We start from the raw sequence: 26,636 nt of genomic DNA on the forward strand, positions 1-26,636 counted from the left end.
GGTGTCACCACTGTCCTCATGAAGTTCCCTTTCCACACTATTCTACAGTATATTCAATATGCACCCCTCTCAAACGCCTGCAGTTCTCTTCAAATGGACCGGAGGCCCTGCAAAGAGAAGAGACCTCAACCCACCCACCCCACACACTCCAATTACACCCTTCCCACCCACTGAAGGAAAACGTGGATCTCCATAAAGATCTCCTGTTAAGGTATTGAGATTTAAGAGCTGACCAGTTGCTGTAAGGCTAATGCAATAAGGATGAATCAGCATAGCATCGATCCACAGAAGTGTTACCTCTTTAAGGGGTGTCTATATGAAGGCAGCCATTAGAGGGCATGTTCCCTCTCCTTGTGTCCAGTATCCATTGCAGAATTCTCCATGTAGTTAAGAAGATTGCTTGCTTGTAAGGTATTTGCCTACCACATATATTTGTGTATATTTCTTGTATATAAATCACCGTTAAATATCTAAGCCTCTGTGCTGTGTTTTGCTCCTAATAGATAACAGATAATTAGAGTTGGAAGGGACTTTGTAGGTCATCTAGTCCAGGGGTCTCCAACCTTGGCAACTTTAAGATTTGTGGACTTCAACTCCCAGAATTCCTCAGCCAGCTGAGGAATTCTGGGAGTTGAAGTCCACAAGTCTTAAAGTTGCCAAGGTTGGAGACCCTGATCTAGTCCAACCCCCCCCACCCAAGCAGGAGACCCTACACCATTTCTGACAGATGGGAGTCCAATCTCTTCTTGAAAAACTCAAGTGATGGCGTTCCCACAACTTCTGAGGGCAACTTCTGTTCCAATGGTTGATTGCTCTGTCAGAAAGTTTCTCCTTATTTCCAGGTTAAATCTCTCCTTGTTCAGTTTCCATTCATTATTTCTTTTCTGGCCTACAGGTGCTTTGGAAAATAGCTTGACCACCTACTCCTCTGTGGCAGCCCCTCAAATATTGGGAGATGCTCTCATGTCTCCCCTGGTCCTTCTCTTCCCTAGACTAGCCAGGCCCAGTTCCTGCAACCGTTCATTGTATGTTTTAGCCTCCAGTCGCCTCATCATCCTGGTTGCTCTTCTCTGTACTTTTCTAGAATCTCAACATTTTTTATAGTGTGGTGACCAAAACTGGATGTAGGACTCTAGGTGTGGCCTTACTAAGGCTTTATAGAGTGGTATTAGTACCTCCCTTGATCTCGGTTGTCTCCCTCTCTTAATGCAACTTAGGATTGCATTAGCTTTTTTGGCTGCTGCTTCACAACATTGGCTCCTATTTAGCTGGTTGTCCACTAAGACTCCAAGATCCTCCTCACAGTTCCTGCTATTGAACCTGGTTTCACCCAGTCTATGTGCGTCCTTTTGGTTTTTCTTGCCTAAGTGTAGGACTTTCCTTTTCTCTACGTTGAATTTCATTTTGTTAGATATGGCCCAGTGTCCTCATAATAGTACTCACGCTGCAAACGCTCTTAACTCAAATTTAGGAAGGACAGAAATGGGCCATGCCCTCCCCTAAGCAAGGGATGAACAACTATGGCAACTTTACTGAGTTGTGGACTTCAATGGTCGTGCTCTCGGGAGGCAGAGGCCATCTGGGCAGAGGAAGAACCAGGCCCATCCCCTCTGCATCCTAGGACACTCAGGGAGGAACGGAGAAGGCAACAACTTGGCTTGCAAGAGAGGAAGCAGCCATGATCCCCCTCATTGGTTGCAGTTGGGGAGACTAGTATATAAAAGACGATTGCAACACCGCGTGGCCAGAAGCAAAGCTTGTGTTATTTTGGTCTGAAGTCTTGGCTGGCCTCCTTCCAACAGACTGCCTTATCTCCTTGAATTTGGTAATTACTTATCCTGGTCCGTTGTGGAAGTACCTTAATTGTAGTTTGTTTTGGGGTTTTTTATTTCACCTCTATCTGCTCACCGAGTTCGGACTGTGTTGCTTTCTTTTGAAGACTATTTTTTGAGTACGTTTTATCTCCAACTGAAAATTATTGAACAGCGGGGCCAAGTTGGAGGCATTAAAGGATTATTTATTTACGTTTTGGATTTTGTTACCTTTGTGTTACACTCTGGGTCATCACATTAACTCCCAGAATTCCTGAGCCACCTGGCTCAGGAATTCTGGGAGTTGAAGTGCACAACTTGTAAAGTTGCCATAGTTTTATTCACTCCTGCCCGAAGGCTTTGACCTCATCTTCAGAAGTGGATGCACAACCCACTGTCTGTATCTGCTGGGCCATTTACGAATCCCCCCCCCCCACACACACACACAAATAAAAACAACGGGCCACACTCTATTATAGAAAAACACTGACTTTAATTAAACCGTGATAAATGTTTTAAGGCAAACGCATGTCAAAACCGTTTCGTTTCCAGCAGTAACGACACCAAAGAAAAACGGGGAGGGGGTGTTTCCCCCCACCCTTTACTTAAGGCTCACTTACAGCCATCGATTTTGGGGCCGAGCTCCAGGCCCAAGAAGCTCTTTAAAAAAAAGAAAGGGGGGAAAAAAGGATAGTGTTTTATTTTTTTAAAAAAAGGTTATATAAAAGCATATCGTTTTGACGTTAGGAAAGTATAAAAACCATAGCACCAATGTTAAGAGGTCTTTTCAACATCTTGGAAATGACATTTCTGAAATGTTCTCAGTTTAAAATGCGTTAAAAGGCATTACTTTTTAGTAAGGCAAGATCTTTTTTTTTTATTGATTTTTAATATTCTCTCAAAAACCAGAAGGGATCCAATAAAAATCTTGCCGGAGACCAAAAATGAAAGATTTGCAACACCCTTCGAAGGAGATGGAAAGGGGAAGGACAAGGAGAAGGCACATCGAATGGCTAGCTACAAGCACCCCACGCTTTCACCCCCCTCCCCTGAACCCCCCCCCTCCAAATTGGGGGTGGGGGTGGGGGGCGCTGCAGAATTCCCCATTGACCTCATTCCTTTCCCTTTTGGCATGCAGACTTTTCCCATGGGACCAAGGATTCCGTTCCCAAACCAGCAAACACACCTAACATATAAACACAGTAATGATTGTCTCACACCCAGAGGTTATCACCAACATTTGCACATGCATAGGTTCACACACACACACACACACACACACGTCACCCAATTTGGGCAGGGATTGCAGTGGCTCAGGAAGGCCACACACACACACACACACACCTCTCCAAGGAAATCTCTCCTTCCGCCCTTAAATTACTGGCGTCCATTTTGAGTGGAACTTCCTGAGATTCGTCATTCCTACGGGAATGGGATCCATTGGGATGCCAGCAGCAGCTGGAGAACTGCCAGCGGGCATTGGGCAAAGACTGGCAAAAGAGGTGGGCAGAGAGCCAGGCTTAGCCAATCCCTCTTGGCACAGAACCCACTTATAGCTGGACACATTTTGCACGCCCACCGCTAAGGTGACACCTTCTGGAGTGTGCAGAAGGTGCGTCGTCGGATAGTGTGAAGTGCCAGTGCTTTGGCAACCTCAAATACTGACAAGGAAAAGTAAAGATAAAGAAAAAAGAGAGACCACCACTGCTCCCATTTGCCTGCAGGGGGAAAATGTACCAAACTGGAGCAGTGATGGCTCTTGACCATAGTCCCATTTTCCTCTGTGGCTGACTTGAGAAAACTTCCCTAACAATCGACCGTCTACAATCCAGAGTCTTTATTTTTTTCTGAGGGGACTTTGGCAATCTTGACACCCAAGCCAAGACACCAAACCCCTGCCTCCTGTATCTGATGGCAAGTTGGAAGTTAAAGAGTAACATGGCACACACACACACCCCTCCACTGTTTCTGCCAATGTGTCTAAGAGGGTTTGCTTCATCGGGGAGGAAAAAAAATATCTCTGATTTTGGACAGACATCCCAGTTGCAGAGAACGAAAACGGAGCGTTAATTTGTCTCCTGCATTGATTTTCGTGGTTTGGTTCATACAAGCGCTGGGAAGTCTGGAGTTACGGCATGACGGCTTTGATGTGCAGCCTGCCGGCCAAGGCGAACGTGCGAATGGCGATTGCGAAAAATCGTGGCAAAGTTTCGGATTGGCAACTGCGCCCGCCAAAAAAAGACCCTACCAAATCCCAGGGTTGCCTTTATCCCCTCCTAGATACTCTCCCGCCCAATTTTTGATCTTGGTCTATTGAAATCAGGGTTTGAAGAACGGACAGTCAAGGAAAACAAGATTCACGATGAAAATAGCAGCATCGGTGAGGATTGAAACCCACTTGGGATCCCAACATGGAAAAGGCAGCTCTAGGGCGAGAATCTCGTAGCAGCTTTTAAACTCTTTTTTTCCTCTCTGCAATGGGTTGGATTCTTCAAAGAGCGAAGGCCAAACCGCAGTAAACATTTGTAGATTGTCTTTTTTTCGGGGGGGTGTTGGTAGATTTCCCGTTTTCCTCCTCCGCTGCCTGCTGGGAATTTCCCTGCCTCTGAAAGGACCATGGTTGTGCAAATGCTCTTGCACAGCTCTTTAAAAAAGAAAAAGAAATACCCAGCGTAAATCGAAGTGGAAGATGCGTTCTTTGTCGTAAAATACCCCCAGTGCATTTTTCTCTGCATGAAAAGGCATCGTGTCAATTTAAAAGTATAACGGGCGTATGGCACGGTTCATTTTTCTTTCTTTCTTTCTTTTTTCTTCTTCCATTTTGTTCCATGCAGGACGATTATCGCTTGCGTCTTCTCTAGGAATGTTCACATCCAGCTGCGAAATGGCTATAAAGGTCTCTCCCCAAACCACCCCCCCCACACACACAAGTTTTGCATTCTTAAAAAAAAAAAGTTTAAAAAGAAAAAAATAAAGAAATTTTCCTGTTTTTTTCCCCCCTCCCCCGCAGGGCGAACAGTGGGAGAAACCCAAGGCAAGCTGACTCATTGCTACAGACAAGACGGGTCTCTCTGGAGTTGCATCCTACCATTTTCCCGTTTCAAGTTTTCGCTTTGTTTCTCGCGGCCGGTTGAGCCGCCTCAGTTTCCTCATCCGCACAAGACAAGGGGTGAATGCTACCTCTCTGCAGTTCCACCCCCACCCCAAAAAAAAAATCTGTGTTGTTGTTGTTGTTGGCACAACGGAAACGCAAAAGTCGGACAAGCTTGGAAGAAAGGCGTGGATGGAAAATAATTTTTCTGCGGAGAAGGCCTCCTTTAACGGGAGGGGCGGTCAAGGAGGGGGGCGGGTCTTGGCTCTTCTCCTTCCACCCAGGAGACCGCAGGATCCCTGCGGCCTAATCGCAGGAAAAATAATCCTTCAGGGGGGCAAAGAGGTGACGGATAACCGGGACGCTCCACGACCTCCCAAGCAGCTTCTGACGTGCGTGACGACCCATGTTGGACACGTCGGTGTAGTGGAGAGGGAAGCCAAAGATCCTGCAGGGGGGTGGAAAAGAGACCTGTCAACTCATAAAATATTTCTCTGGTCTTTTTAGAGTTGCCAAGAGAAAGGGAGGGAGGGGGGCAGCAGTGCGCCAGCTTGCAAACCAAAAGTGCATTCCATAAATGTTTTCAAAGATAGTAACTAGGCGACTGAAGTTTCTGCCGTGCTAAAATCTAACTGGAGAGCATGATTGAGGCCTCTTGGCTATGGAGGTGTCCCATTGGAGAATATGAATTATGATACACCCAGGGGGTGGGGGGAAAACCAGGGTCAAGGGTGACAATGAATGATGTGTCTCTGAGTCGGCTACACCCAGGCAGTGCCGGCATGTTAACTCCCAATAAATCCTTTTGAAGTTTTGGAAGTTTGGCTCAAGACTCATGATTTAAATGGGGGGTCACTGCCAGAATCCTGACACTAGCACTGATGATTTTACGTAGCTGGGTCATGAAAGATCTGCAAGAAAACCACGAAGCTGAGAAAGCAACAAGGACCCCATAATCCTCCTCCCCTCCTCTCCACAAACTCCTCTCCCTTCTAGCACTGATAGGGTTGCCTAGTTTGGGTCATGAAAGGTCTGCAAGAAAGTCACCAAGCTCAAAAGAGCAACAAGGGCCCCAGAATTTTAGGGTTGTGTTACAAAGGGAACACCTCCTTTGGTCAACTCGTAAATCTTTCCTATGCCTGCTTCCGAATTGCCATAAGAAGGCGTGAGGGAATGGCCTTGGCCTGAGAGAGCAGTGAGGCAGACGAAGGCCAGAAGCACATTCCACGCTTATCTTGTGGATGTTGTAGCCTAGCCTACTGGATCTTCTGCCCATGAAGATCCTTAATTGGAGAACGTGATTGATGACACCCAGCCCAGTGAATGTGTTTCGTTGGAGAATCTGATTTATGACACATCCAGGGGGGGTGGGGGGAAATAGGGTCATAGGTGATAGTAAATTACGTGTCTCAGAGTTGGCTTCATACGGGTTAGTGCTGGACATGTTGCTTCTAATACATCTTTTCGGATTCTTTTCAAGCTTCATGATTTCACGAGGGCAATCGTAGAAACCGTAACAGCTTTTTTTTTTTTGGCATTTCGTACTGGCAAATGAGAGCATTTATTCACAGAGCCACAGAGAAATGGGCTACCCTCCGCAGGCTGTAAAACCACACCAAGGAGAGATTGCCAAGGAAATTCCCAAACATCTCAAGAACACAGAGAGAGAACAGCAGCAGCGGAATGATTTACAAGACAAGAAAATGATCAGAAAATTGCAAAGTGGGACTCTTGAAACCCGGGGTTCCCCCAAATAGGTTGGAAGAAAAACATCATCACCCCTCACCCCCCTCAATTAGCAAGACAATACCCAGGTCTGCATGAGAATGTGTGGATACCCAATCTATCTGAGCAACGGGTTGGGGAAAAGACTAAATGCAGAATAATTGATCCATCTACTTTGCCAAGTAGAAGGCACAGGGACTTATAATGGTCATTGAGCCTGCAATTTTGGTCGTTAAGTTGTGAAGATCACCACGCAGGACTGTGCCGGATTTTGCAACCAGTTTTTGCAGGGTTGTTAGGTGAATGCAGTGGTCATAAAACAGACACTGCTGATGTTAAGCAAACCCTGGCTGGTGGATTCTGGGAGTTGAAGTCCAGCCATTTTAAAGTATGCCGGCTGGTGGATTCTGGGAGTTGAAGTCCAGCTATATTAAAGAACGCCGGCTGGTGGATTCTGGGAGTTGAAGTCCAGCCATTTTAAAGTATGCCAACTGATGGATTCTAGGAGTTGAAGTCCTCCCCTCTTCAAGCATGCTGGCTGGGGAATTCTGGGAGTTGGACTCTCCCCATCAACGGGCTGGTGGATTCTGGGAGTTGAAGTCCAGCCATTTTAAAGTATGCCGGCTGGTGGATTCTGGGAGTTCAAGTCCTCCCCTCTTCAAGCATGCCGGCTGGTGGATTCTGGGAGTTGAAGTCCTCCCCTCTTCAAGCATGCTGGCTGGGGAATTCTGGGAGTTGGACTCTCCCCATCAACTGGCTGGGGGATTATGGGAGTTGACATCCACTCATCTTAAAGCTGCCCTACAGTCTTCCCTAGGGGAGCCATTCCAGGACTGACGTGTTTTCCAACCCCTTGCTTCCCCCACCCCCCACCCCGTCACGGGTTCCCTTGCCCTGCCTATCCCTCACCTTTCCAACTCTGTGCACCATAAATCGTCGTCCTTCCCGTTCATGGACACAGGCAGCATCTGGCTCTTCCCCTGCCGAATGGAGTTGGACTTCGTCGTGATGGTGCGGACTTTCTTCATCTTTAAGAAGAAAAGCAGAGGTGAAGGCGGCCATTTTGTGGGGGGAGGGGGACAGAGGTCGGCGTGCAGATAGCAGTCCTAATGGAGAGTGGAGGGGGGGGCTGCTGATTTTTTTTTGCAACCAACTGGAATAGTCCTAAATACGAAAAATGATTTTTCAGGGTCCTTGTAACCAGGGGTAGGATTCAAATTTTTTAACAACCGGTTCTGTGGGCGTGGCTTTGGTGGTGGGCGTGGCTTGGTCATGTGGCTGGGTGGACGTGGCTTAGTGGTCATGTGACTGACTGGGCGTGGCCAACTCAATATCACTCACATTGAGGCACGCAACTCCTCGCCTGGCCTCTCGTGACTGGGGATGCTGCAACAGTCGTAAGTGTGAAAAAGGGTCATAAGTCACTTTTTTCAGTGCCATAGTAACTTTGAATGTGTTGTGAATCAATAAAAGTTGATATTCTAAATGCAAATCAGGGGTTGAAAACCTGCAGACTTGATTGGTCCTTGTACAACAACTTGGGATTGGGCCAGAACTAGACCCTGATTGGCCACTTTGGGAACACTTCTTATTGGTTAATAGTTTGAACCTGTTGCAAGTTCATTGGTTAATAAGGTAGCAGCCAACCCTATAAAAGGGTTACTGCTGCCCATAGCTTTGCTCTGTTCCATTCTGATTCCTGTTATTATTAAAGAGTTGAAGTCACTGGTCAGATGTCTGGTCTCCTTATTCCCCAAACTTAACAGAATGGTCCCTCCAAAACAAGCAAAGTACCAGCAAAGGAGGGGGGAAAAAACTCCAGAGAGGTTCCAGAGACAGGAAGTCTAATCCTGCCAAGAATGTAATAAGGGTGAACGGAGAGGCAGTTTCTGCAAGCGACACCAGAATGTTTCCTTCCTGCCTTCCTTACAGGATTAGCCCTGTAATTTCTTCTAACAACCGGTTCTCCCAACTGCTTAGAATGTTAACAACCGGTTCTAGTGAATAGGTGTGAACTGGTAGAATCCCACCCCTGCTTGTAACTTCGAGCGGTCACTACACAAACTGTTGTAAGTCTAGGATTGCCTCTCCTGTCTCCTTTGGCTATCAGGGGGACCGAGGATTCTGGACTGCAAAGAAGGGAGGGGCCAACCCCCCCCCCACATGTCAACTCGTAAAGCATGCCTGTTTCCGAGTTGCCATAGGGGCGGGGGGGGGGAGAGAACAAAAATACATTCCACGCTTATCTTACAAAGATTGTAGCTAGGCAACCAGATCTTCTGCCCCCGAAAATCCTTCATTGGAGAATGTGATTGATAACACCCAGTCCTTGAACATGCTTAATTGGAGAATCTGATGTATGACACATCCAGAGGGGAGAGGGGAAACAGTGTTACAGGTGACCGTGAATTACGTGTGTCAGAGTTGGCTTCAACTGGGATCATGCCGACATGTTGCTCCTAATAAATCTTTTGGACTCCTAATAAATCTTTTGGACTCTCTTTGAAGTTTGGCTGGAGGCTCATGATTTAATTAGGGCAATGGTGGCTAACCTTTTTGGGCTCCTGTGCCAAAAATTGTGTGTGCCCTTGCATGCTCACGTGCCAGCACACAGAAGGCAATGCGTGCCCCCCCCACGGTCCCTACACATGCGCACCCCATTACCTGCACTGCGCCTCACAGCTAATTTTCGGCCAGTTTGAGGCCTTTTTTGGCCTCCCAAAACCTTGAGAAAGGCTTCTGTAGGCTTCTGCAAGCCTTGTAGGCCAAAAACTAGCCCCGTTTCATCACTTCCTGTTTTTTCTGAAAATACCGAAAATGACAAAACAGGCCTAATTTTCAGCCTACAAAGCTTGTAGAAGCCCGCAGAAGCCTTCCCTCAAGACTTTGGGAGTCTGAAAAAGGCCTCAAACCGGCTGAAAATCAGCTGTTAAAGTTTGCCTGCAGCTTGCTTACACGGCACAAATGGCTCTGTGGCACGTGTGCCGTAGGTTCGCCATCACGGAATTAGGGCAACCACCGGGGACCCCCAACAGCAAGTCAACAAGCAATCGCGACATCCGGATGAGGTTGGCATGGCAGAAACAGGAACGATTATGCAGCCTCCTTTATCCCAGCCGAGAATAATTGGGGGGTGGGTTGGGGGGTAGTCAATGGTGGTTACCTTCGCTCTCCGACTGTACTCCAGGCAATCCTGCAGCTCCAGCTTGTCTCCCTTGGAGGCCACCACAGGCCTGGAAAGAGAAAATATTTATATGAGACTCTGCGATCCGCACGCACACGCAGGCACCACATCTTCCCAAAGTCATGCTGTTTAGTTTGTAGGGTGCAGGAAACACCCCCCGAGAAAGGAGATCACAAGAGACCAATAAGAGGAGAGCATTTGTGGTTCAGGGTTGCAATGAAAGGGCAGGTCCTCGGTGGTCTCTGAGCTTGGGGGGTTTTCTTGCAGACGTTTCGTGACCCAACTGGGTAATGTCATTAACGATGGAAAGGTGGAAGGTTGGAGGAGGAAGAGGATTGGGCAGTCCTTTGTCCTCTCTAGGCTTCTCCTCCTTGTCTTCCTCAACTTCTTCTCCCCTTCTTCCTCCTCCCCTTCCTCCTCCTCCTCTCCACCCACAAACCCCTCCTTTTCAGCACTGATCATATCACCTAGCTGGGTCATGAAACGTCTATACAAGAAAACCACCAGATTCAGAAAGCACCAAGGACCCCTCAGGCCAAAACACACACACACACACACACAAACACAAGCTAAGATCACATCTGTATTCCAAAACATCTCACAGGCATTCTTGTATGGTGTGTGTGTGTGTGTGTGTGTATAACCCACTAAGAAATCTACTTCCCATCTCGCTTCTTACTTTGTAGGGTGTAGGGAACGCTCCGCTCAACAGGAAAACACGTCAAAAACACGTGTGTAATGAGAAAACACACAGAGAGAGGAGGGGTAGGGAGGGAGGGGAAGAAAGGGGGAAGAGAGGGACAGAGGGGGAGAGAGAAGGGGAGACAGAGACGAAGACAGGGAAAAAGAGGTGGGAAGAGACAGAGGGGGTGAGAGACAGAGACAGAGGGGGGAAAGGGGGGAGAGAGAAGGATAGACAGAGAGGGAGAGGGAGGGAGACAGAGGGGGAGAGACAGGGAAATAGATGGGGGGGAGGAAGAGAGGGAGAGAGAAGGGGAGAAAGAAAGAAGATGAGAGACAGAGGGAAAAAGAGAGGGGGGAAAGGGACAGAGACAGGCAGACAGAAAGAGGGAGAGTATATCACATCTGTTTCCTGAAAAACTTCACAGGCTTTTTTTGAGGGGTGGATGGCTAACCACGGAAAGCCGTTTCCACTTAACATTTCAATAAGCAGCATTCTCACTGGCACAAAAACGACAAAGACACACACACACACACTCCTACCTGTGGGAAATAGTAGAAAATACATCGTGAACATCCTCTACTTTGGTCGTGTCCAGCTGAAGAGCCATTTTGCGAGTGTGCAAATCCGCCTCCTTTTCCCACATTACTTTCCTAAAAGGGTCCCTCTTGCTCTCCCTCTCTCTCCCTCCAAACCACAAGTGTACAGGTACTCCTTGACTTACAGCCGTTCGTTTAGTGACCGTTCAAAGTCACTAAAGGGACCGTTTTCCACCCTTACGACCACTGCTTGCATCCCCAGGGTCGCCTGATCTAAATTGCCAGACACCTGGCAACTGACTCGTATTGATGACAGTTGCAATGTCCCCAGTGTGTGTGTGTGTGTGTGTGTGTGTGTGTGTGTGTGTGTGACTTGATTCCCCCTTTTGCATCGCTCTCACAAGCCAAGTCACGGGGGAAAGCCGGATTCGCTTAACAACCGTGTCCCAAACTGAAAGACTGCAAGGGATTCCTTTAACAACGGAGGCCAGGAAAGTCATAAAATGGGGGGGGGGGCTCCCCCAAACCCCACTTAACAAAAGTTTCTCCCAGCCACATAAAACTTTGGGGCTCAATTGTGCTTGTCAAGTTGAGGGCTGCCTGTATAACGGACACCCCAGCCTCTCCGAACTGCTACGGGGTGACCCGGGTTGCAAATGAGCAAACTTCCTTCTCCCTGTCACTTCTTTGGCAGATCAAAGGCTCCACTTTTTTTCTTACCTGTTCATCCCGGGCAGGTTACCCCAAAAATATCTGGCTCTGTGTGCAGCAGATACTTTGACTGCATCAATCATCACCGGATTACACTGCACAGAAAAGAAAGGGGTTTAACCTTGATGATGCTACCTACCCTGTGTTTCTCCGAAAATACGACCTACCCTGAAAGTAAATCCTACCTAGCTTGATTTTTATACATACACCCAAAATAAGCCCTAATTAAGATCCCACCCACTCCAGAGTGGATGGGTAAAAATTAAGCTAGGGTGGGGATAAGGGTGTGCGGAGTTGCTCTACTACTTACTTTTGGACAGGTGTAGCCAAGCCTCACACACCTCGACACCTGCCTTGCCGGCCCATTTCTTCTGCAGCTGGCAGGGCTGGCCAGGCTTTCCTGAAGGCCTCCGGAGCTGATTAGAAAGCTCTGGATCGATCCAGAGCTCTATTACTGGCTGCAGAGGCCTTCATGAAACCCTTGCCGGCCACAGAATAAGAAGTTCCTGAAGGCCTCGGACAACGAAAAGGAGGCCAGGGGCAATGTGCGCACAAGTGAGGTTAGTCAGTGGATGGCATCCCCCCCAAAATAAGACCTGGTGTCTTTTTTGGTGACAAACAAAAAATAAAAGAAGACAATATTTTCAGGGAAACAGTAGAGTTGGGTCATAAAATGTCTGCGAGAAAACTACCCAGCTCAGAGAGCACCAAGGACCTCACACAGTTCCTCCTCTCTGCAAAATGCAATTTAAGTTGAAGAAAAGCAAAGTTTAATATCTGGGCAGGAAAAAAAAAAAACCAAAGGTATAAGTACAGATTAAGCGAAAACTTGGCTCAAAAACAGGAACTGGGAGAGGGACCTTGGAGTCCCAGTGGACGATGGCTGAAACCCAAGCCAGCCGGGTGCGGCGGCAGCCAAAAAAAGCCAATACAATCCTGGGTCGTATAATGAGAGGCCTAGAATCAAGATCATGTGAAATATTAGTCCCGTTTGATGGAGCCAAAGGGCACCCCTGGAATTCTGCACCCAGTGTTGGTCACCCCGTTACAAAACTAAAGAGATTGAGACTTTGGGAAAAGTGCAGAGAAGAGCAACTAAGAGGACTGAAGGCCTGGAGACTAAAACGTAGGGAAAAAATGGTGGCAGGAGTCGGGTGTGGCTAGTTTAATGAAAAGAAGGGCGAGGGGGAGATGTGATAGCAGCCTTCCAGGATTTGAGGGGCTGCCCCAAAGAAGAAGGGGGGTCAACCTATCCTCCAAAGCACCAAAAGGGAAGATAAGAAGCAACGGAGGGAAGCTAATCAAGGAGAGAAGCAACCTGGAATTAAGGAGAAGCTGCCGAACAGCGAGGACAATTAACTTAGAGGAATGGTTTGTGTCCAGAAGTTGTGGCTGCTCCATCACTGGAGGCCTTTTCAAGAAGAGGTTGGACAGCTGCTTGTCTGAAATGGCCTCGAGTCTCCTGCTTGAGCAGGGGGGTTGGACTGGATGACCTCCAAGGTCCCTTCCAGCTCTATTCTATTATTCTGCTATGTTCCATTCAATCTATTCTATTCTCATTTCTATTCTATTCTATTCTTATTATTGTTAATTCTATTCTATTCTAATTTCTATTCTATTCTAATTTCTATTCTATTCTATTCTTATTATTGTTAATTCTATTCTATTCTCATTTCTATTCTATTCTCATTATTGCTAATTCAATTCTATTCTATTCTATTCTTATTTCTATTGTTAATTCTATTCTATTTTTATTTCTATTCTAATTACCATTCTATTCTTATTTCTATTCTATTCTCATTTCTATTCTATTCTTATTATTGCTAATTCTATTCTATTCTTATTTCTATTGCTAATTCTATTCTATTCTTATTTCTATTCTATTCTATTCTCATTTCTATTCTATTCTATTCTTATTATTGTTAATTCTATTCTATTCTCATTTCTATCCTATTCTCATTTCTATTCTATTCTTATTATTGCTAATTCTATTCTATTCTCATTTCTATTCTAATTACCATTCTATTCTTATTTCTATTGTATTCTTATTTCTATTCTTATTATTGCTAATTCTATTCTATTCTTATTTCTATTCTATTCTAATTTCTATTCTATTCTATTCTTATTATTGCTAATTCTATTCTAATTTCTATTCTGTTCTTATTATTGTTAATTCAATTCTATTCTATTCTTATTTCTATTCTTATTTCTATTCTTATTTCTATTGTTATTTCTATTCTAATTTCTATTCTATTCCTCCCTTCTAGCACTGATGATGTTACTCAGTCAGGTAATGAAATGTCTGCCAGAAAGCAACCAAAAACACCAAGGATCCCACAAAATCCACAAAGATTGGCCGGAAAACCTTGGGAACAATGGCCCTAAAGCGGTCTTTCTCCATCTTGGCCATTCCTAAGCTGCCTGGACCACAGCTCCCAAAATTGCCCAGCCAACCCTGGTTTACACTCACCAGTGGCTGATCTTTCAGCCTCAGATAAATAAACTCTTAGTTTATTGCAGCTGGACGCCCTCAGCTGCAATAAACTAAGAGAGTTTGTGGCAGCCCCTAAAAAAAAAGGCCCCGTTTCTTGGTCTCAGAATTACAGTTGTTACCTCCAGAAAACGGGAGATGTCCCTCTTGTCGTTGACTCGCATGGAAACCACGTTTTCGAAGAGCCAAAAGAACGGGCGATCTTCTCCGATTTTGGGACGGGTGTAATTCAGGAGGTGGTAGAACTCGAAGAAGAGGCGGCCGGTCCCTTCTGCCAGCCGGAAAGGGTGAAAGAAGGGGGTCAGAAGAGAGGCTCAGGGTCCCGAATTCCGAGCAAAGCCAACTCAAAAAGGGATCTCAAATGCCTCCGCTTACCATACAAACCTTTTCTGGCGGGATTTACGATGGAGAGGTCGTTGCAGGGACTTCCGCCGATCACCAGATCGAAGGGGCCCCATTCGTCAATCTGCAAGGGGAGACCCTCGTTATGGCATGGGTTCTCTGTCCCTTCTTTAAGGAAGTAGTTGTTCTGACCCAGGCCTTTGTAAACCATCATTATTCACCAACTTCATTTTAAAACAATACTTATTTTATTGCAATGCTGGGAATTGTTTTCATTCCCAGCCGGGAATGAATCTCAAACAGTTCCCTGAGATAAGCACACACCTTTCAGGTCTGTGAACTGCTGCCAAAAACAGGAAGTATCCAATTTACTAGAAAAGAAGCCAACCAAAAGTACTAAGAAAAACCAACCAAAGTACCAACCAGAGCTTCAAGAATGAGTCTGAACCGATCGAACTACTTTGCTTCCTGCAAAGGTTTCATCCTCTTGGCCTGACTTTTATCCCTTATGGGAGGGCCAATCACCTCCCAAGCCTTACTCCCGAGTCACCTCTTTTTTGTCTCAACTGCTCTTGCCTTCTAGCAGCTCTGTGCACTGTGGAACAGGCTCCCCTTGTTCCTCTTCCTCGCTGCTGCCAGACTCTGGAGGCTCCGGAGTCAGCACATATCTCCCAGATGGTCCTGGCCCCACCTCTGCATCGGACACAGGACCCTCATCCGAGTCCCCTCCATACTCCCGGACTGGTCCCCCTTCTTCCCCACTGTCCGATTCCGCTGCCGTCTGAACCACAACACTAGTCCTCATGTTACAACCGTTAACACGAGCTTACGGATCACGACCGTAAGTCTTTGGGCTCTAAATCGAGTCGCCCGTACAGACGACCCAAGGTGAATGACCTGTTTTGGGAGCATCGTTAGACCACATTGTTATATGGACCCCGGGTTCGATAGGGGCCGGGTTTGTTTTTTTTGCTGAAAACTGGAAAGCAAGTCCAGGTTTTTGGCAAAACCATCATAAAATACAATCGCGTGACTGCAGGATGTTGTAGTTCCGTCAGGAAATAAGTGTAAGGAAATAAGCAAACTCTGAGAGCAATGAAGACCCCCAGAGTTTTCCCTCCTTCTCCTTCTTCACTCCCTTACTACTGATGATGTTACTTAGCTGGGTTATGAAACATCTGCAAGAAAACCATTAAGCTCAGAAGGCATCAAGAGCACTAGGTTTCCCCCTCCTCCTCCTCCTTTCTAGCACTGATGATATCCCCTAGTTGGGTCATGAAATGTCTGCAAGAAAACTACCAAGCTCAGAGGCCCTGCTTGGAATTAAATAAAGGTCACTGGGGCTCACTTGTTTTCTTGCAGATGTTTCATTGCCCAAAGCAGAAGTTATCAGTGCAAATAAGGGTTCACAGAATTAAAGCTCCGTGGAAATCAGGAATGATTTGACTTAAGTCTGCTTGTCCCAAAAGTGCTTTTTTTCCAAGAGACAACAGGACTTTCTGGTTTTTTTTCTTTTGAAGACGTTTCGCTTCTCCTCCAAGAAGCTTCTTCAGCTCTGACTGGATGGTGGGGAAGGGAAGGATTTATGCTCCTTGCAGGCAGCTGGTCATTTGCATCCTTTGAGGGGGTCCTTGAGGCCACGTGGAGATATGTATGTGTCCTCAGGGTCACCTGAATGGTGCAAATGGGTGTGGAACCTTCTCCACATCCATTGGCATGAAAACATCCTGCAGCCAGGAAGGCTCCACAACCATCTGCACTACTCAGATCACCCCGAGGACACAGATAAAACCTCCAGGTGACCTCAACGACCCTCTAAAAGGATGCAAATGACCAGCTGACTGCAAGGAGTATCAATCCTTCCCTTCCCCACCGTCCAGTCATGGGCTGAAGAAGCTTCTTGCATGAGAAGTGAAATGTCTTCAAAAGAAAAAAAAAACACAGAAAGTCCAGTTGCCTCTTGGGGGGGGAAAAAAAAAAAAAAAGCACCTTTGGGACAATCAGGACTTGGATGACATAGAATCTCTACAGACTTTTAGCTATCCAGTTTGGGATGAACACCATTGGAATGGGGTGGGAGTAGGAATAGATTCCCAGTGGGAAAAATTGCAGACTACAGGAACCATTTGCACCTCTCAGGTGACCCCGAGGACACAGACCAACCTCCAAGTGGCCTCAAGGACCCTCTAAAAGGATGCAAATGACCAGCTGCCTGCAAGGAGCATAAATCCTTCCCTTCCCAACTATCCAGTCAGAGCTGAAGAAGCTTCTTGGAAGAGAAGCGAAACGTCTTCATGGAAAAAAAAAACAGAAAATCCAGTTGCCTCTTGAAAAAAAATAAAAAGCACCTTTGGGACAACCATGACCTGGAGGGCTAAGAATCTCCATAGACTCTTAGTCTGCTTGTGACTATGAAGGGATTCTAGGCTGCTGCCTCTTTTGACCCCTCCACCAGTAGCCCACCAATAATGTCCTGCCTTGAGACATGTCATCCCGAACACCGGATTCCTTACGTGTCTCTTGGTGATGTTCCTAACGTCATGCACATATCTGATGTTTCCTTCATGCCGCACTGTCCCCACCGAGATGGAGTCTTCGCAGATCTCCGAGGCGATATATTTCTCCACCTTGATGCCAAGATCCCGCAGGACCAGGTAACCTGGGAAGGCAGAAAAGTCTGGGGTGACAAAAGGATCCCTTGGGAGGGCTTGGCGAGGCCTTACCGAGGAGCACCCAGACCGGGGAAAATCCACCTTGTGCTGCGCCGGAGGGGGGGGGGAGAAACGATGTGCCACCCTCACCTTCTCGTGGTGACCCTGTAATATTTGTGCTGGTAAAACGCCGCAAATATATTTTTTCACCACCCGGTACGCAAGTGTGCAGGTAGTCCTCGGTTTACGATCGCAATGTAGCCCCCAAATTTAGGTTGCTAAGCGAGATGGCTGCTGAGTGAATTTTGCCCCGTTTTACATCCTTTCTCGCCTCAGTTGCGACGTGAATCACAACAGCGATTAAGCAAGTCACACGGTCAAGTGAATCCAAATTCCCCCACTGACTTTGCTGGTGTTGTGGCTAGCCGGCAGCAGGTGTGGACGTCTGAGGAGAGCGAGGACTCAGGTGAGGGGCCGGGACCATTAGGGAGTGGACTGCTGCATTGGGAGATGGTGGGGGCTGGCAGCAGCGATGAGGAGGTTCCCAAGGAGCCTGTGCCCAGTGCAAAGCGTGCACGCAGGATTGCTCGCAGGAAAGAGCAGTTACAACAGCACGGGCGACTCGGGAGTAAGGCTGCAAGGTGATGGCCCCTCCTTCAAGAAGATAAAAGCCAGCTGTGAATCGGAGGTTCTTTGCAGGAAGCACAGACGTTTTGAAACTCAGCCTCGTGGACATTACAGAATCTTAAGTTGGCCTCGTGAAGGCTCTTTTGTGTTGTGAACTATTTCTTATCTGTTTTTCTTGGCAGACTAGCACAGTTTTGGCGAGGCTTGTGCTTATCAAAGTTAATTAGTTTGCAGCAGCCTTTTAACCGGGGATTCGTAAGACTCATTGAAAGGTTTCTGTTCCCTTTGGTTCGTGTTGGTTTTATTCGACAAGGGTTTGGGTCAGAACAGCTGGTCAGAAGGTCACAAAAAGGGGATCACGAGATCTCCCAGGACTCTGCGACCATCATAAAATACGAGTCGGTTGCCAAGCGCCTGAATTTTTCAACCTGCGACCACAGGGGATGCTGCAATGGTCATTAAGTGTGAAAAATGATCCTAAGTCCCTTTTTTTCAGGGCCGTTGTAACTTTTGAACAGTCACTAAATGAACCGTTGTAAGTCGAGGGCTACCTGTAGATAGAAGGAGATATACAGGTAGTCCTTGAACTTACGACAATCGAGCCCAAAATTTCCACTGCTAACGAGACAGCTGCTAAGTGACATTTTTTGTCCTGTTTTACGACTTTCCTTGCCCCCGTCGTTAAAGGAATCACTGCAGTTGTTAAGTGAATCTGGCTTCCCTGTTGACCTTACTCATCAGGTGGTCACCAAAGGGGATTTCACGTAACCCTGGGATACCGTCATAAATACGAGTCAGTGGCCCAGAGCTGAATTTTGATCCCGAGACTCCCAGGGAATGCTGCAGTGGTCGTAAGTGTGAAACAGTCCTAGCTTAATCTTTTTTTCAGTGCCGTTGTAACTTCAAACTGTTACTAAGTGAAGTTGAGGACTACTTGTACACGCCAGATGAAATGACTATCAACCGAATGTAGTGAGTTACAGGAAGGAAACAAGGTGGTTGATAAAAGAAGGGAGAAGAAATCTATATATATAAAAAGTGAAATACCCCTCACGCATCATCACAAAATCTCCAGAACCGTCAAGCCTACAAACTTGAAATTTGGCACATAGGTTCCTCTTGGCTTCTAGGGGCTCACTAAGAAAGGATTTTTCGAAAAGACCATTATTATTATTATTATTATTATTATTATTATTATTATTATTATTATTATTATTATTATTATTATTATTATTATCACGCTCTGATGCTAAGGAGTTCTACTCCCCTCCCCCACCTGAAAAGAAATTTCTTCCAAAGGCAAAACACAAGCAGAGGGGATGAGTTTCACTTTCACAGCAGCAAGCAGCTATAGTACAGAACAGTTGAGCTAAGCCACGCCCAGGCTCCTTGCTGTCCCTTCCTTGCTCACACAGCAAATACTGTTTCAGTTTCCAAACAGCCCTCAACTCTCTCACCCACGGACAGGACACTAGCCAGATGAATACCGATGGACGCTGGTAGGCAGAGGCAGAATTTTTGCCCCCTTAATTTTCCTCCCCCCAAAAAACTACACCCCACCACATAGTTCCGTAGCGAAGGACAGGTATCCAGCTAGTGATATATATAGACTGGCTTTAAAGAAGGATAGAGCTGGAAGGGGCCTTGGAGGTCATGTAGTCCAGTGCCCCGCTCAATCAATCAATCAGAATAGAGCTGGAAGGGGCCTTGGAGGTCATGTAGTCCAGCCCCCGACTCAATCAATCAGTAAAGAGCTGAAAGGGGCCTAGGAGGTCATGTAGTCCAGCTCCCCACTCAATCAATCAGTATAGTGCTGAAAGGGGCCCGGAGGTCATGTAGTCCAGCCCCCCACTCAATCAATCAATCAGTAAAGAGCTGAAAGGGGCCTAGGAGGTCATGTAGTCCAGCTCCCCACTCAATCAATCAGTATAGTGCTGAAAGGGGCCCCGGAGGTCATGTAGTCCGCTCAATCAATCAGTATAGAGCTGAAAGGGGCCCCGGAGGTTATGTAGCCCAGCCCCCTGCTCAATTCATCAATCAGAATAGAGCTGGAAGGGGCCTCGGAGGTCATGTAGTCCAGCCCCCCGCTCAATCCATCAATCAGAATAGAGCTGGAAGGGGCCTCGGAGGTCATGTAGTCCACCCCCCTGCTCAAGCAGGAGACCCTAGACCAGTGGTGGCTGACCTTTTTGGGCTCCTGTGCCGAAAATTGCATGTGCGCGTGCCAGCACCCAGAAGGCAATGCGCGCAGGCCCCCCCCATGCCCTCTCCGCATGTGTGCATGCTCTCCCCCCTCCCCGCGCCACCCCCTTACCTGCACTGCGTGCCTCCCAGCTGATTTTTGGGCCGCTTGAAGCCTTTTTCGGCTTCCCAGAGGCTTGAGGGAAGCCTCTGGAGTCTTTGGAGGCTGAAAAATGTGCCCGTTTTCATCATTTCCTGTATTTCCGGAAATACAGGAAGTGATGAAACTGGCCTGGCTTCCCTCGAGCCTCGAGGAGGCCAAAAAAGGCTTCAAATTGGCCAAAAGTCAGCTGTGAAGTGCGCGCATGTGCAGTGAGGTAAGTCTGCCTGCAGCTCGCATGCCGGCACAAATGTCTCTCCGTGCCGCCTGTGGTACACGTGCCACAGGTTCACCATCACGGCCCTAGACCATTTCATCGTCCAATCTTTTCCTTAAAAGCTCCAGCGATGGGGCAACCCACAACTTCTGGTGGCAAGCCATTCCACCGGTGTAATTGTCCTCGCCGTTGAGGACTGAAGGAATGGAATCCCCTGTCTGGAGAACGCTAACCTGACCCCTCTTCTTCATGACCTCCCAACCTACCTGGGCGTGGGTATGTGAGATCCGAGCAAGGACTCACCTGTAGCGATGCCGTCGAAGAGAGACAACACTCGGATGGCCTTCCGTTTTGTGGCTGGGATGGCAGGGTAGATTTTGGGTGCCTTCTGTGATGGGGTGAGGCAAAAAAAAGAGCATGTGTGACTGACACACACACACACATACACACACACACACAAACCTGCACCAGCAACTGTGTCAGTTTGTTACCACCGTAACCTTCTGACCCTCAGGTAAATCTGGACAATTATTCATTTCGCTGACACTACTCCGATTCAGGGGGGAAACGTATAATATAGGTCCGTGATGGCCAACCTATGGCTCGCGGGCCACAGGTGGAAGTCAGAGCCATTTGTGCGGGCACGTGAGGCCCAACCAAACTTAGCTGCCCTGCGCATGAGTGTGCCTCCCAGCTGATTTTTCAGCCCGTTTGAGGCGGTTTTCCCCCTCCTGAGGCGCAAGGGAAGCCTCTGCAGCCTCGGGAGGCCGAAAAACGGGCCTTCTGGAAATACCAGAAGTGATGAAACGGGCCCATTTTTCGGCCTCCCGAGGCTGCAGAGGCTTCCCTCGAGCTTCCAGGAGGGGGGAAAACAGCCTCCCCCAGGCTCCACAGGCCCTCTGGAGGCTGAAAACGGGCCCTTTGGTATTTCCGGAAGGCCCGTTTTTTTGGCCTCCTGAGGCTGCCGAGGCTTCCCTCGCGCCTCAGATGGGCCAAAAATCAGCTGGGAGACATGCGGATACGCAGTGCAGGCAAGGTGGGGGTGTTGTGCATGCATGCGCAGGGGGACGGGGCACATTGCATTGTGGGTGCCAGCATGCGCGCGCTTTCACCGCACAACAAAAAGGTTTGCCATCACTGAAAATATTGGAATGTGCTGAAATGAGTAGATTGACATTTGAAATTAGAGAGCAAGAGGATAAACAATTTTATAAAATTTGGGACCTTTTCTATCAACGGTTAGATAATTTTACACAATAATAGAATATCTAGAATTTTAGAAAATAACGAATATATATATACCGTGTTTCTCACATAATAAGGCCGGGCCTTTTTTTTTTTTTTTGACCCTTGAAAAAACGGCTAGGACGTCTTTTCGGGGGTGACTTAATTCTCCCCCTTGCATCCTCGGGTGGGTGGGTGGGGGCGACAGCTTGGATATTCGGGAGACCTTCGGGTTCGGGCCAACATTGCTTTCCCTTCTCCCTTGCTGCCGCGGCGTTTGGTGTAGCCACGTGCGGCCAGTCAGGGCTCCTCCCTGCAACCGGAGCCCTGAGGAGACACTTGGCAGCTCAGGCGCTCCCGTCTTCCCTTTGCTTTGAAGGTAAAGCGAATTATTTTACAAAGCCTCCCCTGCCCGAGAGGGCAGCCCAACCCCCACGTGGGAGGCTAATTTCCCGGGAGCCTCTTCTGTTTCTCCCCCGACCTCCCTACGCTGCGCGCCTCAGACGCGCCGCTCCCTTCAGCCCAGCGAGCTCTTCCACCTCAAAGAAAGGCCAGGCGGGGACTTCCGGTTTGTCGGCTTCGCGGCGGGGGATTTGCGAAGCTGCGCGATCCCTGCCGCGCTAGTCCTTTGGGGCTCCGACCCAGACGGGTAGGAGCTAGGCTGCCCCTGCAGGGCAACTGAAGGTAGGGGGATCCGGAGAGGGGTTTGGGGGTGTTGCAGACCCCCTCCCGACCGGTAGAACCCCTTTTCCCAGGTGACGGTGCAGCGGCGAACCGTAATGGCCGCCACAAAGAAGCTGGCAGCCGGGTAAGAATGCGCAGGAGGAAGTGGAGAAAGTGCTTGAAAGGAAAAGTTTTTTCTTGGCTCCTAGGACTCTAAGACATATTTAATAAAATTCCTGAAAAGTATGACTTTCTGAATAATACCTGCCAGAAGAGGAAAAAGCGGCAGTTTGATGGTGCTGAAAGGATAGCTTACCCTCTTTTCCCTACGGAATAAATAACTGGATATTAAGAAACCTATTTTTTTAGGTGAAAAGTGGTTTTAAGCGATGAGTGGGAAGAGAGAGGATTAAAAAGAAAATATTTGTATGCTAAGACTTTGTTGGAGGAGATGCCTTAAGGATTTGAAGACTAGAATATATTGTAATAAGATTTTAAACAGAATTGGACTTTCTTTCTCTTTGATTGATATTACCCCAGAAGGAGAAAGTGAGAACTCTGCCTTGGTTTGGACTGACTGATAACTTTGGGACTGCTTTATTTTTTTTTATTATTTTCTTTGGAATACTCTGGTTGTTGTAAGAAGAAAGAAGGGGAAAAGAAAAGAAAAGATTTATAATGGCTTTTTCTGTTGAGGAACTGAGAAAAGAATATGAGCAAGCAAAAAAATGGTAAAGATGGTGTGGAAGAAGCTTTCCTTTTTTAGAAATGGCGCTACTAACTATCAACAAACATTACAACAGATGAAGACAGCAGAGGAACAAGAAAGAAAGGAAGGAGCCATCTTTAATGAATCTCAGAATTTGATCAAGAAAGAAGGAAGAGAGAAAAGAAGAGAACTAAAGGACTTAAGATCTAAAAAAACATTTAAGGAAGGGAAAAATAAGGTGCAAAATCAATATGATGATACTAAACAAAAGGGAAAAGGAACACGACAAAGAAGGGAAGCCAGTAAGGCAGAGGCTAGAAGAAGGTGGGGTAGAAAGGTTTGTTGGGAGAAGAAAGAAAGGGAAAAGGTGGAGAAAAGCTACAATGTTTTGAAATTAAATGGAAATAAGGAATTTTTTTTTAGGGATAATGGATAAAGTATAATTTCTTCAAAAAGATTTTGCAAGGTACATAAGATGAGATGGTAGTATTGTAATGGTTTAAGAGTTGATAAGAGATTAAAATGTTAAAATGTTTAATAATGGTTGGTTTTAAAATTTAATAATAAGGGAGGTTTAGAATACTGTTTTAATTAAAGAGTTTAATAAGATTATGGTATTGATGTTATTATAAAATTTTTATTATAGTATTTGTTTTTAATATCTGGATTTATTGTCTAATTATGTATTTAATTATTCTGGATGTACTAGTTAGATAGAATGTACCAAGCAAAATCGGATTGGGTATTGGATGTTATTTTAAAGGTTAATTTGATTAATTTAGGGGGAGATAGAAAGGCATCATACTCTGATTAATGATTTCAGGAGAAACTTCTTTTCTTCTTTTTATAAGGAATGAGACAAAGGGATGATAAAGAATGGACAAAAGATACAAATATAATGATTCAAACTAAGATGATTAATTAAGATAGAATTAAGAAGAGTGAAATATGTGGAGAAGTTAATATAGAAGACTTAGAATGGTAAATAAAATAAGTAATGATATGTAAGATGAGCATGAATATAATTGAAGTCCATGAAGAGAGAGATACCTGGGTCCAAGTTACTTTCCAAAAAGATTTTTTTATGTTTTGTGTGTTGTGTGTATATGTTTTTTTGGGGGAGAATTAGTAAAAGCTTGCAGAAATATAGAATGAGAATAATGGTAACTAAATCAGAAAGAAATAGATGAAATAATAATGATATTGAATAAGAGTAAAGAGAAGTAAAGGGAAATTGAATAAGAGGTTTTTGTATGTCATATGGAAATGGTTTAAAACAGAATCATAATTTATCTGACTTGTTAAATTTACAATGAAAAAAGGTTTAAATATGTAATGAATAATGATGATTTGTGTGTTTTAAAAATTAATAAAACTAGTTTTAAAAAGAAAAAAAAGAAAGGCCAGGCGGGCGGCTGCAGGACAGCAGCAGCGAGTCTGAGCCACTCGCAGTGGAAACAGCCACCACCCGTAGCCCGACGCGGGAGAACGAGCGAGGTTAGCGCCCGCCAGCCCGGGCGAGATTTGGGAATGAGGGGCAGGAGGAGGCACGCACACACCCGCGGCCCTGGCAGGATGAGCGGAGGGTCCGGCGGGGAGGCGCTCGCTGCCCGCCAGGGCCACGCCAGAGCCGTAAGGGCTGGGCAGAGCTGGGAAAGTGAGCCGCGGGTGTGTGCGTGCCTCCTCCTGCCCCTCGTTCCCAAATCTCGCCCGGGCTGGCAGGCGCTAACCTCGCTCGTTCTCCCGCGTCGGGCTACGGGTGGTGGCTGTTTCCGCTGCGAGTGGCTCAGACCCGCTGCTGCTGCCCGCAGCCGCCCGCCTGGCCTTTCTTTGAGGTGGAAGAGCTCGCTGGGCTGAAGGGAGCGGCGCGTCAGAGCGCGCAGCTTAGGGAGGTCGGGAGGAACGGAAGAGGCCCCGGAAATTAGCCTCCCCACATGGGGTTGGGCTGCCCTCTCGGGCAGGGGAGGCTTTGTAAAATAATTTGCTTTACCTTGAAAGCAAAGGGAAGACAGGAGCGCCTGAAGCCAAGTCTCCTCAGGGCTCGGTTGCAGGGAGGAGCCCTGACTGGCCGCACGTGGCTGCGCCAAACGCCACGGCAGCAAGGGAGAAGGGGCAGCAAGGGAGAAGAGAGAAGCAACGGTGGAAGGTCTCCGATATGAAGTGCCCCACCAACGCAGGCAGCACCATATCCGGGCATGCAACAAAAGTACTTACTAAAGCGGCAAGCCCCCCGCTCTCCCCCATTTCGCATGTTTAATATGGGGCTTAATTTGGGGAGGGGCTTAATTTGATTTTATGCCAATAAAACATGGTGGGGCTTCCTATTGGTGGGTGGCCGTATTGTTGGAGAAACACGGTATATATTTTTCGATATATCTATAAAATGTTTTTAGGATAGATCGGGTAGGATTATATGAATTGTTATAAAATAAACTAAGTAAATTATAGTTATCTCGCAAAGTATGAATGAATAAAATTATAGTCAAATGATTGTTTAATAGTGATACTAGGGTATTTAATCTTTGATTGATCATATGAGTTATTATGTGATGTAACTGTAATTGAGACTACGAAATGGATGCACAAAAAATTGGTAAACCAACTGACACACTGCTTGTACATTTATGAAAGAAAGCTGGATGTTTTTATGTTTTGTTTGTTTTGCTTGTCTTTAAAAACCAATAAAATTGTTTACCCAAAAAAGTGGAAGTTTTTAAGAAGAGATTGGATAACCTTTTGTCTGAAGTGGTATAGGGTCTCCAGCATGAGCAGGGGGGGGCTGGACTAGAAGACCTCCAAGGTCCCTTCCAACTCTGTTGTTCTGTTCTGTTCTGTTGTTGTTCTACTCTACTCTACTCTACTCTACTCTACTCTACTCCACTCTCTCTCCCTTCCCTTCCTTACGTATTCCTGCCCTTCCTCGTTGGTGAAAAACTCCTTCAGCCGTAATTCCAATCCCAGGCCGCCTGAGCAGGGCCGCCCACGCTGTTCTCGGCCGACATGTAGCAGTTCCACGGCTCTTCCTTCCGGGCAGCTTCTGCCGTCCCCCGTCCCACCAAGGTGTTCAAACAGTCAACGCAAAAGCAGCTGCAAAAGACGGGGGAGAAATCTTAGAATCCACAACAAAGCCCACGATGCGTTGCGGCCGCCCCAATTGCACGACCGCAGCAGTCCTTGGCGGATGACCGCAGTTGAGCCCACCAATCTCCATTGTCAAGGGAGACAGTCGTTAAGGGAGCGTTGGCCTGTTTTACAACCTCCCTTGCCACCGTCGTTAAAGCTAATCACAGTTGTGAAGGGAGTAACAGGGTTGTGAAGCGAATCTGAGATCTGGTCCATTGACTTGGCTTGTCATGACCCCGGGACACTGCGGCTGTCATAAATGTGAGCTTAATTACAGGCTTAATTATGGTTGTAAGTCACTACCAGTTTCCAAGCTAATTTCAATAACAAAGACTGTCTGTCTTGTCTGTCTCTGTCTCTGTCTCTGTCTCTGTCTCTCTCTCTCTCTCTCTGTGTGTGTGTGTGTGTGTGTGTGTGTGTGTGTGTGTGTATATACCTATCAACTATTATCAATCTGTTTGCCTATCCAGCCATCTATATCTACCTATCTACCTATTTTACATAA

The 26,636-nt window shown here is 46.8% G+C and overlaps 1 protein-coding gene across 2 annotated transcripts; it reads right to left on the reverse strand.

The window, feature by feature from the left end:
* Positions 1 to 2,282: 2,282 nt before the first annotated feature.
* DNMT3B (DNA methyltransferase 3 beta) lies at positions 2,283 to 25,971 on the reverse strand. 2 transcript variants are annotated; one of them, XM_087959120.1, is made up of 9 exons: positions 25,913 to 25,971; positions 20,716 to 20,800; positions 17,090 to 17,235; positions 14,610 to 14,700; positions 14,357 to 14,505; positions 11,753 to 11,838; positions 9,791 to 9,860; positions 7,537 to 7,655; positions 2,283 to 5,350 (listed from the first exon to the last, which is right to left on the reverse strand). In XM_087959120.1, exons 5-9 carry the CDS (start codon positions 14,396 to 14,398, stop codon positions 5,209 to 5,211), a joined length of 459 nt encoding a protein of 152 aa, XP_087815246.1. In that variant the 5' UTR covers positions 14,399 to 14,505; positions 14,610 to 14,700; positions 17,090 to 17,235; positions 20,716 to 20,800; positions 25,913 to 25,971; the 3' UTR covers positions 2,283 to 5,208. The 2 variants fall into 2 exon arrangements, with proteins under 2 accessions (XP_087815246.1, XP_087815247.1); XM_087959121.1 differs by having other exon boundaries at positions 14,619 to 14,700; positions 25,913 to 25,948.
* Between the last annotated feature and the right edge of the window lie 665 nt (positions 25,972 to 26,636).

Source organism: Notechis scutatus, chromosome 3 (assembly GCF_049901735.1).
Source record: "Notechis scutatus isolate UNSWTSFEM ecotype Mainland chromosome 3, rNotScu1.2, whole genome shotgun sequence".
NCBI lineage: Eukaryota > Metazoa > Chordata > Lepidosauria > Squamata > Elapidae > Notechis > Notechis scutatus.

Bases quoted from the DNA above. Each gene is read 5' to 3' on its own strand.
- DNMT3B (XM_087959120.1), bottom strand. From the start codon at position 14,398: ATGCGAGTCAACGACAAGAGGGACATCTCCCGTTTTCTGGAG. The intron at 11,839-14,356 runs GTAACAACTGTA...TTTTCTGTGCAG, and splicing joins ACATCTCCCGTTTTCTGGAG to TGTAATCCGGTGATGATTGA. The intron at 9,861-11,752 runs GTAAGAAAAAAA...TTCTCTTTCCAG, and splicing joins AACCTGCCCGGGATGAACAG to GCCTGTGGTGGCCTCCAAGG.